We start from the raw sequence: 20,948 nt of genomic DNA on the forward strand, positions 1-20,948 counted from the left end.
AGGGATCTGAAATTTAGAGGTTTTCAAGTGTATTCCCATTATTTCCTAAGTCAAAAAGCATCTACGGGAATAACAAATGGAACATAGCACTCACAGTCTCTCATATACTAACAACTTCTTTTTAAAAATCATATTCAATGTAGGACTTTTAAGTGCAAATGAGAAAATTAATTCCAAAAAGTTAACCTCACCATCCCATATTCTCAGGGAAGACTATTTAGTGCATTCTTATGAGGAATGTACTTTCTGCTTTGATGGCTAAACCCCCTTTTAACATCCCTCCCCCCTTTTTTTTTTACTTTCCTTTCTTAGGAGTTTATGCAAGCATTTAACATTTGGGAGTATTTAGTCAAAGTTTACACAATAGGTCTCCAAACCAATGTAATAAGCATTCTAGTATTGACTTTTAAGTGAGACTATTAAGTGCATTTCCAGTATTCTCTGATGTTCAAGAGCAGATAATTTTTTATTCTACCCTTAGTTTCTACAATATTTAGAGAAGGAAAAATAGAAAACTGATTTTCAATTGGTTACTTAAGACAGGCTCAAGGACACATTGGGTTATATTTTTTGCTTTCTCCACCCTGAATCTCAGGAATCTCACTTTTCAACTCTCAACGTGAGATTTGTGTATCGATCTTACATGATCAGAGTTATAACAGTGGGTGTGTTTGTTTCAATTTAACAGTTTTGTAGTACTGCACAATTTCTAGCATTTATTTACAACAAGGTACCCTACCCAGGGTTACCATACCTTCAGGTTTTTGCTAGATGAATTCTATTCTAGATAAGGCTTAATTAGATCTTAATTTCAAGAGACTACTTCATCAGGCACAGTCAACTTGAACTCTCCATCCTGCGTCCTAACACGTGCAGAGTCCTTCTCAGTTTAAGCCTGAATCAAAAGAAAGACTCACATTATAGAATGTCTCCTTAAATTTATGTTGAAGGAAATGATGTTTGATTTGGATAGCAAAGACTAGGGAGAGGGCCAAGACAAAAAGAGGTGGCATGCAAGCAGCTTTAGGGCTGGGCCAATTGAAGGGGATAAGTCACCACAGACAACTTCCTGGGCCAGTCACTTTGTAGCTGGACATTACTTAGAGATAAAAACATCTCTCCCCTGGGCTCTGCATTCACTTCTGCCTCCCATAACACTGAATTCCATCACCCACCCTAAATGAGTTGGGGTGTGTTTCTTACTCTTTCACAGACAGTGTCCCAACGTAGCCTCCAGCTTTTGGATTACTATTTCTGTCATTCTGTCAGGGACATTTTTATGTTATGCTAAATATAGTGTCATTAACATCTCACTATGGGAAGTGATTCTCATTTCCTGGAAAAAAAAATCTTGAATATTCTAATGCATAATTAGCATGAAATTATTATAAGACTGTAAAATAAGAATTTCTATTTTGGGCAAACCAAGGGCTCTTCTAAGTTCATCCAAATCTGATGGTGGCCTGCACTCTTTCAGAACAGAGTGTAAAGATAGGACAAGTGTAAAATGCCAGAGCGCCTCAAAATAATGTTCTTATTTCTATGAATTTATGATTAGGGATTTCTCAAGAAAAAGTTCTGTTCCATAATATTCAGGATATTAAAAATGCACTTAAATTTCATGCTGACATTATTTGAAATCTTTAAATGAAAAAATAAAAAACTAAGTGTACACTTTTTTTAAACTTCAGAGAAAATAGCTCTGACTGGTTAACATCTGATTTAGAACATACAGTATGCACAAAGTAAGAAGTAGTACAAGCATTATCTATTCAAGTGGATTTTAGTTTTGTAAACAAATAATGTCATCTGCCACTTAATCACCTCACCATTCCTATAATGTAATCCTTCTGCAATGCTTCTGTTGTTTTTACCTGACCTGAATGATTCTGAACCATCAGTAGTTTGCCACATTCTTTTAGAAAGTAATCATCATCTCAAAGGAAATTTGTATGCAATTCCACTGTTAACCTCCTGCTGTTGTGTAAATGGACTTAATTTCTATCCTTTGTTTCCAGTTTTATAGTAGCTTTCCAAAGGAGGTCTTTTTTTTTATTTTCATCTTTTCATTTTAGTTTTCATATTTTCAAATGAAAAAAATGTCAAAATATTTACAGGTACCCACTTTTTCTGTTTCAGCCACGTGTATGTGTTCATACTGTTTCCTTTGAAGAATTAATGCAGTTCTGAGGTAATGCTTCTTTGCAAAACCATATTGACTCTTCATTATATCAAATTTATCCATATCTAGTAATTAGCACCCTCTTTTGGATACAAGGTTGAAAAAAATCACAATTAATGGCCTACAGTTTCATATCAAAGTTCCTATGGATCCATTGTGACTTCCAAAGCCGCTCAAGACAGATACTCAGTCATGTTGTGTAAAGAAAGGTATTAATGCAGGAGGCTTTCTAGGTTCCCTCACAGTAAGCAAAAGTAGAAAAAAAAATTTGGTTACTAATTTATTGCCTAAACTTCCATCAACAGTCCTGCGGAGAGGTTGCAGAGCCGTTCTTTACCACCTCAACTTTGACCAAGACAATTATGCAAACCAGAGCTTGTTGGTGAGTGGCACATCAACACCAACAAAAAAGCAGCTGTTGGCCTTTAAAGTTATTTAACTGAGAAACATAGGCTCGTGGAAACCAATGACAACTTGATAAAATCGTGCCAAAATTCATGATGAAGTATTCAACTAAGACCCATGGTATACCTACACCAGAGATCACCAAAGTAAAGACTAGCTGTCACATGTCACATTTAGAGAGCCCAGAGGAGACCACAGGTGAAGCCTGGTCTATCTTGGTAAGAGTTCACCTTGGGATAAATCAATTTAACATGTAGGATTTTAGCTGCCCTGCAACACATACTGTTTACAACTTGGTATCTAGCAGCCTGCTATGTATGTGCTCCCTGCTACTTTTCCTGCTTGGGAGCTATGGGAAGATACTTGCTTCATTAATTTTTAAAGCTCTCTCACTGCCACTCCCCAAAAAAAACCCCATGAAAACCAAATCCCAGTGTTTTGGACTCCCTGATTACTGTTTTGATTGCAACTTTCCAGAGACATTTCTTTCTGTTTTCTTTGTTTTTATATAGTTTCCACATCATATTTTTAGTTCTAACCACCTCCAGGAGATACATCACTCAATCCTATCTTTTTTAATAGATCGATCTATTGTCCTTAATATAATATACCAAAAAAAAAAAAAATCATTTCTTAAAAATAAGAGTCAAGTAAGAATTCAAACACTATTTTAGTCTATGCGAATAATCAATACAGACAGCACAGGTTAACTCAGTTATATGCTGACCTAAGAAGAAATTTAGAAGAACACAATGTCAAAAGATATACTGAGTCTTTTCCATAGGCAAAAATGTCAGAAGAAGCTGCTTGAATGCTACTTAGGTATTTAAAAGCAGATGAGATGAGATGAGATGAGATGAGATGAGATGAGATGAGATGAGATGAGATGAGATGAGATGAGATGAGATAGTAAAACATCATATCTGAAAACCTCATATAAAGAGTTTATATTGTTATAATTTTTTAATCAATGTTTTCTAGCACTGGCTATATACTACTGTACTTCAGCAAATCCTGTTCAGAAACCTCTTCCTTGAAACTTAACTGATGAACTTAGGTAAAGTTGTGCCTTCATATTTCATTTCCCTGTTGATGTTTGTTTGAAATAATCTGTGCTCTTTATTTTGTGTTTCTATCCTTCTAGCTCTGTTTTTATTTTGTAATTATGTAATCCGCATTTCTACACACTGTGTATGTGCACATGAATTTGCCACATTATCTTCATTGTTTTCTTCTAAACGTACATACATTGCCTGAGTCAAGGAAATTTTATTTAATCTACTATTTTTCTTAAACAGAGGTAGACTTCTCATTTTGCTAAATGATGCACCTTCAGGACTCCAATATATTGCTTCCAAGGTGTCTGTTGGTACAGAATGCTGTGATTCCTCTTTTGAGTTACTTTTTCATTTGCTTTTTAGTGTCATTGCTGATTTTGAAGTAAAATATTACCATGTGGGTTTAATTTATTTTGCTTTCTTCTATGAAGACATCACTTTTGAATGCATATTGTCAGAGTTTAGAAAACCTTACCAACTGCAATAGTCATTTGTAATGCCCAGCACTGAATCAAGACTTGATTTTCCTTTTGCTGTGAGCTCTGACTAGGTGCTTTAAGAATGACTCCGTTATAATGCCAAAATATTAGGGTTTATATCTTATACATATGTGGCATTTACAAAATCTGAGATAGTGACGGAGTTTTTCCAGTGCAGTACAACTGACCTTCCGTAGTAGTTTAGAGTCACTGCTATCAGGGTGGCAAGATAATGCTCTTTATTTATGAGCACAGACTTTTAAAAATTTAATATGTGAGTTTAATACAACCCTGTATTAGAACATTGTTTCTGTCAATTTTATAATCTGTGTTGACTATACCTGATTGCAGTATGTCTCATGTCTGTCTTCCTTGTACCAAATGCAAGACAAGCCTTTTTTCCCTCAATTTAAAACCCAGATTTGTGTTTCTTTGAAGATTTTAGAGAAAAGAAAAAAACAAAACACACAAACAACCCTAACACATTTATAAATTACCTTTTTTTTCTTTTTTTTTCCTATTGTAGAATCACAGAGTGGTAGGGGTTGGAAGGGACCTTTAGAGATCATCTAGTCCAACCCCCTTGCAGAAGCAGGTCAAACTAGATCAGGTCACATAGGAACATGTCCAGGCAGGTCTTGAAGACTTCTAAGGAAGGAGACTCCACAGCACATATCTGTTCTAAGGCTATAGAATACATGGAGCATGCATAGTGTGTTTTGTGCACAGGCAAAGCCGTACAGACTGATTTCTCCTCAGATCTAAAACTAGGCAAAAGTCTTATTTAGTATGTTTTTAATAACTGTTCTTAGCTGTGTCTTGTTAAATTCTTATAATTTTCAACAGAATTCCAATTGGAATTACAATTTATAATTATTCTCAAGGAATTGTTTTAGGAGTATGTGTGTGTGTGTGTGTGTGTGTGTGTGCTTGTTTTATTTGCTTGAGGTTTTTTCTAATAGAAAGGATAGAAATCTTAATTTCAATAGAACCAATACTAAGTACTTGAGCACACTGAAAGCATCCTGGTTTTAAGTCAGCAATATATACTCTGACACTAATATTACCAGGATGTAAATGTGATGGGTTTACACTGGCAAATCAATCAAACACACTATGAAAAGCAGATAGAAAAGAAAAATGGCTATTCCATGTAATAACACCTGTCATGTAGATCTTTGAAAAAAGTGAAAGTATTAGCGAAGTCGGTGACATGAATATCAATATTTAATCAGACTGGGTGACTAAAACAGAGGAAAAAAGATTTACAAGTTAAGCAGCCTTTCCAGAGCAAGAAAAAGCATATTTTCTAAATAACAAATTCTCTGAGCAAAGACTTACTAGAGTTTCTATGTCAATCTTGCCACTGCCAGTGAGAAATAACCACAGATATCATGTGCAAGGTGACAGTTTTTTCTCTGCAAAACAGCCTGAACATATGATCAGAGAAAAACCAGAGGTAAGCAACTATAAAAATCATACATATTGTTGAAGTGTTGGTCCAGAAATACTCTCAACTTCTGAGTCCCTTCTTATATAAAAGGCAGATATGCAAGGTCTTTTGCAAATATGATTATTTGCAACCTTGCAATAAGATTATTATTTCTAATAATGCCTTTCTCTCTTAGGAACATCTTTCATAATATTTTTTTTCTGTCTTCATAGTAAAGTGGGACCTAATACAGTCACAGAAAGTAATCTCAATAAATTTGCATTTCATTCAGGTGTAAAGTTATAACCTTTGAAGGAACAAAAAGTCACTGTACACAATACAGATATCTCAAAGCATAATAAAGTAATATGCAAAACTTCTAAATGCTTACAGAACTGTGGTAGGGCCATCTCATCATCACCACATTGAAAAATCAACATCTAGACATGCAGCCTGTGACATGGATGCAGTCTGACTAAAACTAAATGTTTTAGGGTTTGGAAGGTTTGGAATTTTTTTTTTTAATTATTCTCAGAGATGTGCTTTATATAAAAATATCCTCTGCATCTAAACTTATAGGAAGAATGGTCAAACTTCCCAATGTCAAAGGCAGCCTGACTTCACACCTGTAGAAAGACGTAGGTATGTCTGAGAAGCACAAGATGTATCCACTACCTCAGGCAGAGGGAGGTTTCGGAATGGTACACAGTAGCAGGAGAGAGCAGTAGTTCACTGAAAGTCCTACCCAAGGCATGCTGGCATGCAGCAGAGATAATTATGGACAAGCTACCCCCCGACTTTCAGCCTCACAGACTAACAGTAACATGACACTGAAACAAGGAGATATACCGGCTCTGTTTAATAGATGCAGAAAACTCAAGAGAGGATGGGTGCACCATTCCTAAATGTACATGTTTGCACCTCCTCTTTCTCCATTGACTTTTAGGCTCTTTTGGCGAATGAGGGGGACAGTCAGTATGATTTGCTTGAACTTCAGAATGTTTTCATAAGAGGGCATTTAGGTGAGTGGGGACAGTAGCTCAAATTTTTTTTTTCTCTTGTTTTTCATTTTTGAACTTCCAGCCTAAATATAACATAAATCTGCTAAAGCCTTATTTACCTGTATGAAGAGTTTTGCTTTGGAGATTCTGAAGAGGATTAGATACAGAGGTAATGAATTCTGAGCACGGATATGACGATGTCTACTGCGAGCAACAATCATGCAAATTTGTAAATGTTTACAAATTTGCAAGCTAGGTATATGCACCATTGAGACCAATATTGTAGTGCTATATTTAGCTTTTTCCTATTCCTCTCAAGATACATACACAATAAAAACTTCATGAGAACAGCATGTATCCAACTTTCTTTAGAGTAATACTTTTTACTTAAAGTCAGTGCAACAAAAAAGGTATGAGAGTTTAAATAAAACTCTAGGAGGTGCAAGTCCAAGTATGAGACGGAAAAAATGAAAGAGCTTGATGAACATCACTTGACTTTTTTTTCCTCCATATTAGAAATGAAAGTCTAGTGTCCTCTATTGCCAACAGTAGTGATTGTTTTGCTTGTTTGGCATGGCTTATGCATCTCAGGGAAGCCTTTGCCATTCTGCAAGAAGCAGCTATAAAAATAAGAATGCAAAGACAAATGATTTTAACATATTTAAAATGCATCTATTTCAGTCTAGGTTGCTAAGTTTAATAATGCACTCTAAAGTTACAAATGAGACGTCTGTGTTAGAATAATTTAAATTCTAGTCTGTATTCATTCACACGTTTTTAATGGTGAAAGTGTTCTGTCATCCAGATGATCATTGTTTAAGATGCTTGTACATTTTTTGGAAGGGAAGTCACTTTAATGGAAAACATTTTAAGATTTACAATTTCTTTTGGAAAAAAACAGCATAACCCTTGCATATGCAAACAAAAGATAATGAGAAAATGACATAATCTTCAGTGAGTAGACCTGCAGTAGTGACAGGTCTAATACTTTCTGACTGATGGGGATTTCTCCCACTCCCCAGCCCCATAGGGGTCTTGTACACATGGGCAAGGTGTCTGTGGTGCCAAGCCTGAAGCTTCCACAGACACCTCAGTCCAGGAAAGGGACTAGGCTCAGAGATGGGTGTAAGTTCTGGTGGAGGCAGATCTCATTGTTCCCAAGGAAAAGCTGCTACTTAACTGTAGCCAGTTTTTAATTTAGGCACGCTAAGTTAAAGCAGAGAAAACATGTCACTGCTTGTGCAGTCAAGAGAGCAGACAGAAGCAAGATACACTTGCAAACAAAAGGTCTTCTGAGATACACAGCCAGTAACCAGAAAGATGTGCAAATAATTAAATGGAAGGAGAAGTTTCATTTTTCATCAAAGTGAAAACGAATCTGCTCTCCAAAAGCTATCTTGTTTAATTGCAGTCATTTAGACATTTGGGAGGGAAAAACCCACAATAGGCAAAGTTGTAAAACCTCCTGGCAATGGGAGAATATTACAGGGAAAAACTTTAGAGAATCCCTTTGCCTCACGCACAATGCAACAAAACCTTCACTATTTGACCATTAACTTTTTTAAAGAAAAGAATATCAACTAAGAACAATATGCCAATAGTCCTATTAGCAATTTGTTAACATCAAACATCTATCTTTGTGTCTTTAAAGCATAATCACACATTTTTGTCCTTTCTAGGTCCCAAATAAAGGATTCTATTCTGTACTGACAGTTTACAAGGGAAGTCCAGCTGCGTGACTGCCATGGGTCATGCAGCTTGAGCTACTGATGTTAGTAAGAAAAAGAAAACAGAGAAGACGGCACCCTCAAGTAGCACTTTCTTTTTGTCATGCTGCATGGTGACACTACTCAGTTTCTGGTGTTCCTTGCTTTTACAGTAAACGCATAGGGATTAATCGTCCATTTTAATCCCTGACAGCACCCATTGGGCAGGGTTAAATATTGATAAATATTAAATTGGTACGTTTTTTGCCAACAGCAAGCTGAAAATTTACTTTGGACATAAAATATCAAAAGCCATCAAGTTTTTAAATTTCAAAACTTGAACACAAAATGGTTGTTATGTGCAAAATTCAAAGCATGAAGATATTTATCTGTTCATGGTAACTGTCTGTTCATGGTAATTTTTTTGGCCATAGCAAAAAAACCTATGAAAAATATATTAATAGAAATTAGAAGTTCTGGAATGAAATTCTGAGTAAAATAAGTGGCACTATTGAAATGGGTACTGCCTTAAAAAGAACAGTAAAAATATTTTTAAGATTTTTTTTTCCATTGCAAAGGAAATTTATTAGAAACATAATAAATATTCACACAGCATGTATCCCCTTTTACTACAGCATTAAAAATGATGCAGAAAATGGTGTCTTACAGGTAACTAGTATATATTAATGCAAATCATTCTGAGCATGTGTTTGGCCTGAAATTGCTTATGTATTCTGGAGATATCCAAAAAAAGGAAAATCACTTAAGACTTGACAATGGAAATGTGTTTTCTATATCAGGTTTAAAAACCATTTGGCTTCAAAAAAAGATTAAAAGCTTTTGCTTTAATAATACAGAATAGACATGATGGGCCTTTGATGTGCTCTTGCAAGACGTATTACAGAAATGTTATTGGCATAAGACGGCCTGGTATTTTAAAAGAGTGTATATCCCAAGGGTAGTGTTGATCACACAGAGCTGGAAAGCAAAGTTAAGCTCTATTAATCTTCAATGAGAGTTCTGGTTATTTGCTGCACTGTAGCAAAGTCATTTGGCTCCTGTATTAGTAAACTGCTCTTCCTCATCACTTTCACTGTAACATTTAAAACAGCTGGCAACAGAAACACAGAACAGATTAATTAGATCTTTAGGATAGATGAGTATCAATTGTGGTGTCTTAGCAAAATCCAATAAAACCAACTGTAAGTTTTTTTCAGATTTAAAACAAATGACAGTTTAAAATCTGTCCCTTTTTTGATAGCTTAGTATTAAAAAAAAAAAAAAAAAGAAAAAACAAACCAAAAAACAAGCCTGCTCCAAAGGTATCATCAATGTTTAGTTAATGGATTGAGTTGACATCTACCATATTAACTTATATGCATCCATTAAAGATTTGATCAGGATTTTATGACAAACACAATTTCAAAATTTTACTAACAATCATCTTTTTTTGTCTGGGAATCAATGTTCTTACCTTTCATACCTGATCCTCCTTGACTTTTATCCCTAAATTATTGCTCCTTAGAATCGATAAAGCATAACTTTATTTTTAGGTGGATCTCAAGTGATACAAATAAGGAGATAGATGTGGGCACAAAATCAGAAGCTTTTGAAGCAGGCCATAGTAAGAATATGCAGTGTCAGTAGGTAAATACATACATACTACTTCATGACCTAGGTGCGGCACTGGCTGTTAGTGTTGGTTGCTAAGTTTTACTATTCCTCAAGGCTTCGGAGGAGGGTCAGCATTTGACCTACGTTTACTTTGGCCATAATTACTCCTTCTAGGAGAATTTCTCAGTAACTCTTTTTACATATTAATTTCAAAGAATAAACTTTCCCTCCCACCCTCACTCTATAACTCAGAATGAATATGAGTATACATGGCATTTGGTTAAAAAAAAAAAAGTTCAAATACCTGCTACTTCTTTTAATTCTATCTTACCACAAAACAGTTTTAGTAGGATAATGTAGGAACAACTCAGCCCGATTGCTCATTTTTAGATGAAAACAGTGATAAAGACTAGATGAGTTACACAGACTCAGAACATATCTACACTGCAGTGTCAGGTACTGGTTCAACATACAGTAAAAATACAGTGCTAGATGCAAATGCTTTTGACTGGGAATGGCTGCAGGATAATCTATGGCAACAAGGAGCTCAGCAAATTTTTATTCACACTGTTCAACCAATAGACTTCTGTGCAAGCACGAAATTCTACAGAAATGACTAAAGCGCCACAACTATCTCTATGATCTTTTCTGAACTTGCCTGAAATATTTGCCCTGCAAAGCCAGTGTTGACGTAGTCTTCTAGAACTAAATTCTAAACTGATATCCTACAATACCAGGACACTTTATTGATTACTTTTATTAGGTGAAACAGGTAGGGATCTTTTCTAGTCTTGTAGACATGTAGATGCAACTACCATTCTGCTTATGGCAAATATAGCACCCTGGCAGACATTAGTGAACCTTGAGCAGGCTGATCTGAACCTCTAAGTAGAGGATTTAATTCTAATTCTCCTAACCAGTCATTCACTCATCTAAGCAGCTGTCCACATTTGACCTATAGGTTAGCTGTCAACATAGCAGTTTGGGCAGTGCTAATACTAAACATTTTATCTGTGTTTTTGTGATTTGTTGCCAACCCTCTCCAGCTTCTTTTCTTGGTTATTAATTTTAGTCCAGAAATGTGGCTGAAGAAATGGTACATCTGACAGAGTTTGACACAGATTATTCACAGGGGTTAAAACATTTCCATACAAGCTAAATCTTAAAGGAATTTGACAAATGAAACGATTATTGTCTTCTCCACAAAGGTTCACTAGACTACTCTCCTCCCAGAGTCTACAACACTTTGTATTCACCTTGTCATGAGTGGCTTTTGAAATTCCTTTTAATGTGAAGTCATTGGGAGTGAAAGCACAGAAAATTGAGCAAGTGTGTGAGCAAAAGCAGGACTGTAAATTTCTTTATCAGATGCCAGATTTATGGTAGGTAGTGCAGTCTCTCTGTACCTCAAGTATGTGACATACTTCCTCAAAAGATTAGTAAACATTTCATTTATATCAGTCATTCTTCTTGTCTGATACACAGAAAGCATTTAATCTGCACTTGCAAGACACCGCTAAAGTGAATGGAAATCCTGAGTAATTTCAGGTTGTCTATGAACTCAAGAAGAGGGAAAGAACTGAGACCATCACCACCCCCCCATCATATAAACCACATACAAACACTGGCTTATTAGCAAATGATTTTGAATGCTATATAGTTTGACTAAAGCTGTAAAACAATACCCACTTCTATGTTTCTTTTATCCCTGCATATGTCAGTTGCCAGAATAACCTAGCTGCTGTTCAAAACAACTTCCTTAGTAAAAAGTGTATTTAATTTTGCTGGCTGTTATTCTACTAGCCCCATGTACCTTAAATGATGTCATCTTTGACTATGCAGTGGAATTTTCTACTCTTTTGTATCAGAAATGCAGGCAACCTATTTAAACCTCTGAAATTACAAGTAATTTAATGAACATTTGGTTTTTGATATTGTAGACTAAAATGTTAAAAACTCATTAACAATTTACCATTCTTTTATGAAACCTACTTACATGTTAAGCTGTTGCCCTCAAGTTAGCCACAATGTATAACCTGAAATTCAATCTGCCAAAAACTTACAGTGATTAGTTGCTTGCCTTGTCTGTTGTCAATATAGATACTGACAATTTTAATGTCCGTAATAAAAGTACTTTGAGATGTTCTCTCCATCATGAGGGATCAAAATAAATTGCCATCATTTCTTTAGTCATATGCTCTTTCCTTTTTAGGGAGGTGCTAGAATTTTCAGGTTTTCATTTTAAAATTAATTGTGATTTACAAGTTCTCTCAAACATGCAAGTAAAGAACATTTCCATCTTCAGTAATGTTTTCTATTTTGAAGCCTATTATGCAATGAACAATTTAAAATGTTTAACCAGTGGGGCAACAAAAGCACACTTTAAATGGGGTACAAGCATTGTTAATTTAGTTGCCGCTGTTTCAAAATTCCAGAAGAGAGCTGCTACACTTGAGAGTCCATGATATACTTGCATCCTCCCAAAACACGAGGTTAGGATTTTGTGTTTCATTTATTAACAAAGGTTTCAGTTATTTCAAATTTTAAAAGTTACGATCTGAGTAAAAGCTATCATACCCAGGACTAGATACCTCTCTTGTGAGAGCTATAATTATAGTTCTATTATTAAAAACTAGGTTAAAATACATTCCTCTGCTATCATTACATACACTCTGCAGAAGTTCATTGCTTTATAAATAAACTTCTGAGAACAAAGGACAGCATTTTCAGAATAAAATGATATTACTGTGCTCTACATTTTTAAAGTTACTTTAAGTTTCAACTTCAAAGTTTCTGCACCTCACAGGTAGAAAATTGAGAAGATGGTGTTGTTGAGTTTGTTACAGAATTCAGGTCAGGGACATGACCCTTAGGTAAAAGGTAGGAAATTTCGTTGCTGAACTCAAGGCATCTGACTCCAGAGTATCTACACAAGATCCAACTAAAATGTCACTGTGTGCACAGCCAGAAAAAGGAATACTAAAGGCCCGTGATTCAACTAAAGGCTTTTTTTCCCCACAAATAAAAATTACATTTAAGTTCTTAAGTTAATCTGATGACTCGTAAGTAGGAAAGTTATTTTTCATTAATTTCCTATTTCTGACATGAAAAGCATTATTTGTATTTACATCACTAGTCACATGAAAGCAACTTGCAAATGTGAGTGTCTTGAAAGCTTAGTCTGAGAACAAGTGTATTAACAGACAGGTACTCTGCACACTGAATTTTCAGGAAAAGAATACAGGTCTTTGGAGCGCAATGCACTATAGACATGACAGAATGAAAATTTAGAAAATTTAGCTTTTACTTTGCATAAGTAGGGTTTTATTTATCTATGGAGTGTGGTGGATGGGTAAGAATTGTAAAGAATTTCATTCAACCCTAATATTTTACAGTTAATTAATGACTTGGATGTCATCATTCATAAATAAAGAAAAAGGAGTGATATAACATTCCTCTATCTTAGTTCTGACCTTAGAGGCTGATTTGTTCAAGACAGCTCTAGAACCACATAGTAATTTATTTAACACTTGTACAAAGCTAAGAATCATGAAAAGTCACTAATCAGGAATAGTCAGATAATTGAAATCAGTTCCACAGCTAGAAATGGAGATGGATTTGAACTACTGAAAACAAGTCAGGAGAAGAAGAGGGATAAGCTGCAGATTTCACGTGGAGATCCACTTCCATGTTTTGAAGACCACTTCTCCCAAAACAACTATTAACTATGACTGCTCATGTTACAGTGGAACATATAACAGGGCCTTCAGCATTTCTGTCCTGAAAAACCTAGAGAGCTTGCATGGTGCAGTATGTGACTTCACTGAAAGGAGAACCATGCATTCTGCATGTGAACCACTCAGGCAGTCAGCAGGTATTACTAACCTTACCAGATCTATGTGTTTTCCAATTTGAGACCAATTATTCTGATGTTATGCACAACAGATTTGTAGTGTAACAGTAATTTGTCTAAGATTTAAAGACCTAGGGTTTAGTTTTGGGTTTTTTTTTTAGATTGACCATTGAAATAAAGACATTGTCCAAAACCACAGGTGGTGCATGAGCAAAAAAAAAAACAAACAAAAAAACAAACTTCATAGTGTTTAGAAGGGTTTTAGAGTTCAAATGAAGTAAGAGATCACTGCTTCTTCAGTATGTTTATGAACGCATGTTCACATACAACTGAAGGTACTATTTATAGAACTGAAACAAAGTGTAGCTAAAACATCATTAAAATACACTCTACTGAGCTAGAAATGGAGAAAAGGTCCTTCAGAAAACTGGGTCAAACCTACCACTAAAACCATGTGATGATATGTCATATTTTCTAAACCCTCCATAATTCCCGTTGCTCATCTGCAGACTTTCTTAAATGTAGAAAAAAGCAGTTAGTCTTAGTTTTCTGTTACTATTTCTGTGATCATAAAAAGGCCTACCTGGCATTACATTTCAAATTAGTTTGTATCAGACAACTGCTCCTGAGGCTACTTCTTCATATATGGAACTCGAAGATAGCAAATTACTCAAGCTGAAATATCACTTGACAAGTAAAATAACATAATTACATTTTTCACCTTCTGTCAAGCACTTCCCCTACCACAGCCATAATATATTTGCCTCTTTTTTAGTAGTATGTTTCTAACTCATTTTGTTTGTGATAACTACACTTTCCAGAGCTTTCTTCAATTTATTATTGCCAGCCCACATTTTACTTCCATCCTAAACATAATACTTCACACTTATCTTGTAAATTGTCAGTCAATTTCAGACCATTTATTCAAGACTGTATTCTGTCTTGATCCATTCCTCCAAACTGCTGGACATTTCTGCTGTAAAAATGCTGAACACAAATATGTGTTGTCTAAATGACTTGACTCACTGTTTGAAAATGCTCTGGATCATGGAAAAGTCCTTTGGGACTCTCTGTTGACTGAACCACTGCTGAGCAGGATTTTCAACATTATGGTCACCATACTCAGACTATCTTACTCGTCGTTTTTTAAAGAGAATAAGATGGGACACAATCAAAAAAGAGACTAAACAGAAATTATATCACAATTGTCTATTTCCAGACAAAATGACAAAACATGAGATTCATTTAGTTTATTACTGGTAAATACAGTTCAGTAATTATCCTCTGGGACTTTTAAAAATGTCTAATAAAATTAATATTTTGAGCTTCGTTTTTCCCGAGTACTAAAGATTAAATTATTATGTGCTGCCAGGGGGGTGTTCTTTAAATAAATTCGTTATTTGCTCTTTTTTTCCAATTCACTTGAATTCTTTACCATTGTCAAAGATAAGTATTTCAAAGCATATTATAATTGATGTTCATAATTTGATGACTGGATCACATCTCTTATCTTTGACCTTGCTCTTCTCAAATTCATCTGTTTTTTGTTACATTTGTGATTGCAATTTAGAAACAATAAAAGACAAGCCCAATAGAGGAAATACCTCAATATATCAGAAACATAGCAAAGAAATCCAACAAACAGTAATACATCTGCATCACCAGACTGAGAAAAAGAAAAGTAAATTGAGGTAAATTTTGAGAAAAAGGACAGCTTCTTTCATTTCAGTCCCCACTGAAATCAAGGAAGTAAAGCTTGGACATTTTTTCTAATAAATCAGTCCACTGCATTCAGCAATATCTGAAACCTGTCACTGTTATTTTGAAAACTGAGCCTTGGTGGGAGAATATAAGTTTTTTTCTTAAACAATACAAAATATATTTCAGTTTATAGATAAGTAAAAATATTTAATTACCTTAGCAAACTGTGCATTTATCCATTTTGTGAATGTTTTCTTTTGAACATCTTCCCGTTCATCTGCCAGAGAAAAGTAAAGTACTTCATTAGAATTATTCAACAAAATGATATGGTATTAAACATTGAAGTTTCAGTCCTGGCAGTAATGCTACTAGTAATAATTCAGACACATTCAGGGCACCTATTTGGATGTACTCTGTCCTTGACAATTACATCAACATATTTTTTAAAGGCTACAGGTTTGCTTCATAGTCATGGTCTACATCCCTACTTCATCCCACCCATCCTGTGGTTTCTTTTCTTCTGGAAGAGAATATGTTGCAGTAGCATCTGAAATATGCCATTCAAATACTTAATTACATCTAAGTATATAAAAAAAAGACCCTGTTACCCGATGCTTTTGGTAGCATTAAAATCTTTTATAGCCCTTTTAGAAAACGTACTTTGAGTAAAAAGTTTATATTCATGCCCTCAAATTTCTTGAGGAAATGAAGCCTTCTGGACCACAAAGATAGTTCTCCATTGGCAGCCCCTGTGATACCTTATGCCTTTTCTGCCTTACACGTATTTATTTGTCATTATTTGTTATATATTTTTCTTTCTCTTGAATTTTTTTTTTAATTCACATGTATTTCTTCAGCCATACATGACATTCCTTCTCAACTGCTTAATATAAAAATCACTGTAGAGAAAGATTATTATCTTCAGTCTTGATTTCTCTTTCTTTGTTACACATTGCTGCAGAATAGAACTGGACACACCATTCTGATGCATTTTATGTAGGTGGGAAGAGAAAGAGACATTCTACCTTAGAACCTAATAAGGGTTTGCTCAAAAAGATCTACTAGGTATCATTGCTGAAGTGACACAGAAGAGCACATCTCTTTATACGACAAAGTCACACTAAACTACAGTTAAAGGGCTTATGTGGAAATGCTGCAGAATGCTTACTGTAGAATAAAGCTCAAGCAATGATGCCTTTTGTTTTTCAGTAACGTTCTCTATACTTCTTCTATAAAAAGGGATATTAATTTCCCATCTGAAATATTCAGCAATTAATAATGTTAATGGATTCAGCTGAATGTGAAAGGCAGGTATGGATGAGCTACATGAGAAATGTGCAGCATTAAAAATGTACTTTGCTTTCCCTTCTCCACCCCTCCAAAGAGACAAGGCAAAACTTTTTGATACAAATGTATCTTTTGTTCTTCAAATCTGATCTCAATAGCACTTAAAAAGTGTATTTTCACAAAAACATTTTCCATTCTCAAAAAAAAATAGACTCATAAAATACAATATTAAAGTTTTTAAAGATACTATTTCATTATAGAATACCTCTGCATACAGGAAGGAGCATGTTCTAATCACCTTCAGGTGATGATGAGTGAAAAGATTGATAGCATAATGGTACTACTGGAAACATGACATAGAAGTCAAACATTAGATACATTCTGTCACTAATATATGAGTATTTGCTACAATGAACTGTCTAGAGTTTTACTGTTATCTATCCCAAATAATGCTTGCTTGCTTCGTTCTTTGGCTGAAGGTGGTATTTGAATAGTTAAGAGATTCACCAAAAAGGCACATCATGCAGAGAAGATGCATCCATTTGGTAATAAATGATGCCAAAACTGTTAAAAAGTTTATTTTTTTCCCCACAAGCACCACTTCCCTCTTTTTTTGACTGCTAGTAAGTTGTTAGCGTATGAGTTTTGACTTATTCCAGCCAAGTGCAATACACAGATAATGAAAGAATGAAGACACATTTTGTTGGTGTAAGATACATATTCTATCTGATGTTGTATTACAAACCTCTTCAGTAACTTCATATAAAATATTACCTATAAATAGCTATTTCTGTTTATAATCTCTGACAGAAATACCAAGTGAAACCTAAAAATGTGGTAGAAAAAAAAGGAAAGATACAAAAAAGCCTCAGCTCTCACTTTTCTATCTCAGGGTACCGTAACAGCAATTGTATAATAATAGTAACTCTGTGTGTTGTTTTTCTTTTTTTCTTTCCCCCACAAAGATATAGGCCAGGAATTTGACTGCTAGTCACCAATTAATTCATGTGCATTTAGCTAAAAAAAACAGGTTCCCCTGAAGAAAATGAGAGTTAAACCCCCAATCTGAATGTTTAAATCTTATTCGAAGTTCAGGCAATGCTCTCGCTACCTTTCCAAACACATATCTATTCCATTGCTGTTACCTTTATAAAGAGATCATTTCAAGCATTTTTATCTTTAGATGCTTGCTCTGACAAGTTTATAGCACAGCAATTTGTTAGTGACAGCCTCCTAACCTAAAAAAGAATCAATCTTTTGGTTATGCACAGCATGATTTCCCCACAGTAAGTATGATTTTTTTCAAAAAGATGTTCTCCTAACCCAGATTTATGGATTGAATGCTTGATGTGGAAGCTGAATGACATTTGTCTGGGTGTTGTAGAAACATGTCAAAAACATTTATTTGCCAGTTTTATAATACTGTGTTTATAACAGGTCCTTCATCGGCAAAGTGACAAATGCCCTTGCATGTGCTTTTACTGTGAGTCAATATGAATAATCAATTGTCCAGGCAGGTAATTCCTTCAGCTGTTTAAGAGCTATATAGTATGTTTACTTCTTTTCTTTCTAGCTACAAGAATTACAGAATAGCACACTGTCTCTCTTCAGTTTATATCTAAACATGAAACACTGCATGGATCCTGAATTCCTTTACCATGACAATAATGTGATCACTTCCCCCAGCAAAAATGCTGGACATTGAGTGGAACAGGCTTAATCTCTTTTCTGTAAGTTGCAACTCAGAGAATGAATACACTGAGGTCTATAAAAAGCCTGCCAGGAAAAGAAAATATATACCTTCCTGTCAGATTTACCTGATTTTTACACACTAGAGCCTTCTAGAATCACTGAATAGATCTTCTTTTAACTAGAACACATTCACAAATGGATCTTCCTGTTCTGATATATTTTTGGTATAAGCATCCAGTTTTGCAACTGTGAATGCAAACCTCTCAAATTAACTAACTCCACATTTGACTTTAAAAGTATTATTCTAGGCTAGAAATTATAAGAAATTATAACCATGAAAGAAAATACAGTATTACTTATGAGTTAATCAACTGGCAAAGGACAGTTCTAAGATTTAATCAGGTGACAAAGCTAGTAGAGACAAGTGCTACACTGAAGAATGCTTAGGAACATGCAATCAGGATTCAACAGAACAAAGATGCTGTTATTAATGGTAAGTGGCTGCCAGACAACTTTCCTAGACACGTAATGAAGTAGCTCATGTTTGTGACCTACTACTCAAATCAAATTCCCTTCTATTTTCTACAAAAAAATCAGCATTATGTTGTCATCTCTTAGTAAACTACAGTTGCTAGTAGATTTATTTTCCCAATACCCCCTGCTAAATATATTACATTAAAAAAATGGTAATTGAAAAAAAAAAAAATCTTTTAAACTATCTAGTATAGTTAGATACTATTCCGAAAGCTTACAAGAGTGTTAACAAGTCATTAACAAAGCAGTACTTTAAAACACTGTGACCTGATGGACACCAAGAAGATTTTAAATAAGCCAAGGTCCACAAACATACAGTATATATATATCATTACATTATTCTGGTTGCATGATATAAGCCACTGTACCAGAGAAAATGTGAAGTAGGGGTAAGGGAAACTTACACTCCCTGGTGCACCCTTCCCTATTTCCCCAGAGGATCTTCAACCTCCCTTACACGTGACACATCTCAATAAAAAATGCTTTCACAGACTCATGGAACAGTTGAGGTTAGAAAGGACCTCTGGATGTCATCTGGTCCAACCTCTCCTGATCAGGCAGCGTCAGCTAATGCAGATTGTTCAGGACCATGTCAAGCCTGTTTTTTAATACCTGCAAGGATGGAGACTCCACAGTCTCTCCTATAGACTGCATTGTTCCCACCATCTAAAGTCTGCCTTCCACAGATGCAGGTAGTGGTTTCCCATGCAAGTGGGCCATTTTTAAAAATTAGAAGACTTTGATAAAAAGAGCACTGGCATTCCAAAGCTATGGGAAGTAAGCCATATCCTCAAATTACAAGCTTTAATTTGAAACAAAAAAAAATCCAAATTATGGTCTTTAAGGTGTCAGTAAAGACATTATATATGTAGAACAGAGACAGTCAGTGATAGGTGGCTTGGTTGTGTGATAGAAGATTTTATGCAGTCCTCAGCAGGCTGTTCCATCACAGGTTGGAATATAAAAACAGGAGAGAAGGAAACTTGTCTTATTCTGTTACTTAGTGTTTCCTTGAACTGGGTTAAACAATAGCTGAATAGCTATGTTTTGTCTACTGGGAAATATCAGGAAGCAAGAAGAAAAAATAAAAACACAACAAAAAGAAAAAAGATTTCCCATATACTACTTGGAAACTTTGAAACAATGGTGTCAAGGCAGGTGTCAATTCTTTCACTCATGACAACTGCAGGTTCATCGGAGAACTGTACTTTAGAGAATAAAACCATAAAAATTGCTATTTGATTTTCTAGAAGGCAAACAATGCAGATTTTAGAAAAGCCCAGGATTTGCTTCAGTGAGAGTATCAGCAATGGTGGGAGCACTAGGAACAAAAGAGGCCACAGATAGTTACATTATTGATACTCTGGCTCCATTGACTCACTATTCTTAGAGATTTCCAGCACATTGTTACAATACTCTGCCAGTAACTACAACTGCTGAGAAATGTTCCCTTCCCATTCTTGCTTATCTGAAGGAGGAAGAAGAAATCAATGCAATACAATGACTGAATGATGATTTGCGTGGACTAGCTTTGATTTTCAGTCATTGAGGTCATCCCAGACATTCACAAGCTGACAGGAAATACAATAGATGCCTTTGACAGGCAGCCAACGATTTTAAGTCTATTGCTCATGTAAGGCAATATGTAATGTGCAATTCTTTGTCCATTGTCTATAAATATACTGATGAGCAGTGTGTTGACTTTATCTGAATACTGTTAAAACTCTCTGTTCACTATGCTATTCCTTGAGATTTTACAGGGGAATCTGAGTTAAATCACCGTAATCAGACTGTCTCAGGCTTCTCAAAACAGTGATGAACCTATTCAAAAGTTCAGCAGAAACAGAAGACTTTAGCATCCAGAAAATCCTCATCAATATTTTTTTTTAAAAAAAGAGTCCAACTGAACCATCTGAAAAATAGTATATCAACATTTTCTGAGGACATGTGGGAAGAGTCAAAGCAAACTTAGGAACGGAGTGGAGGTATTGCTATGCCAAAAAG

At 35.1% G+C, this 20,948-nt stretch overlaps 1 protein-coding gene across 9 annotated transcripts in view; it reads right to left on the reverse strand.

The window, feature by feature from the left end:
• DMD (dystrophin) overlaps positions 1-20,948 on the reverse strand; it is a 1,219,670-nt gene that overhangs the window by 911,402 nt on the left and 287,320 nt on the right. For all 9 annotated transcript variants that reach the window (XM_061999893.1, XM_061999885.1, XM_061999868.1 and 6 more), the window contains exon 2: positions 15,647-15,708. In XM_061999893.1, coding sequence (XP_061855877.1) covers positions 15,647-15,708 — 62 coding nt within the window. The remainder of the gene's footprint in view (positions 1-15,646; positions 15,709-20,948) is intronic.

Source organism: Colius striatus, chromosome 1 (genome assembly GCF_028858725.1).
Source record: "Colius striatus isolate bColStr4 chromosome 1, bColStr4.1.hap1, whole genome shotgun sequence".
Lineage (NCBI taxonomy): Eukaryota > Metazoa > Chordata > Aves > Coliiformes > Coliidae > Colius > Colius striatus.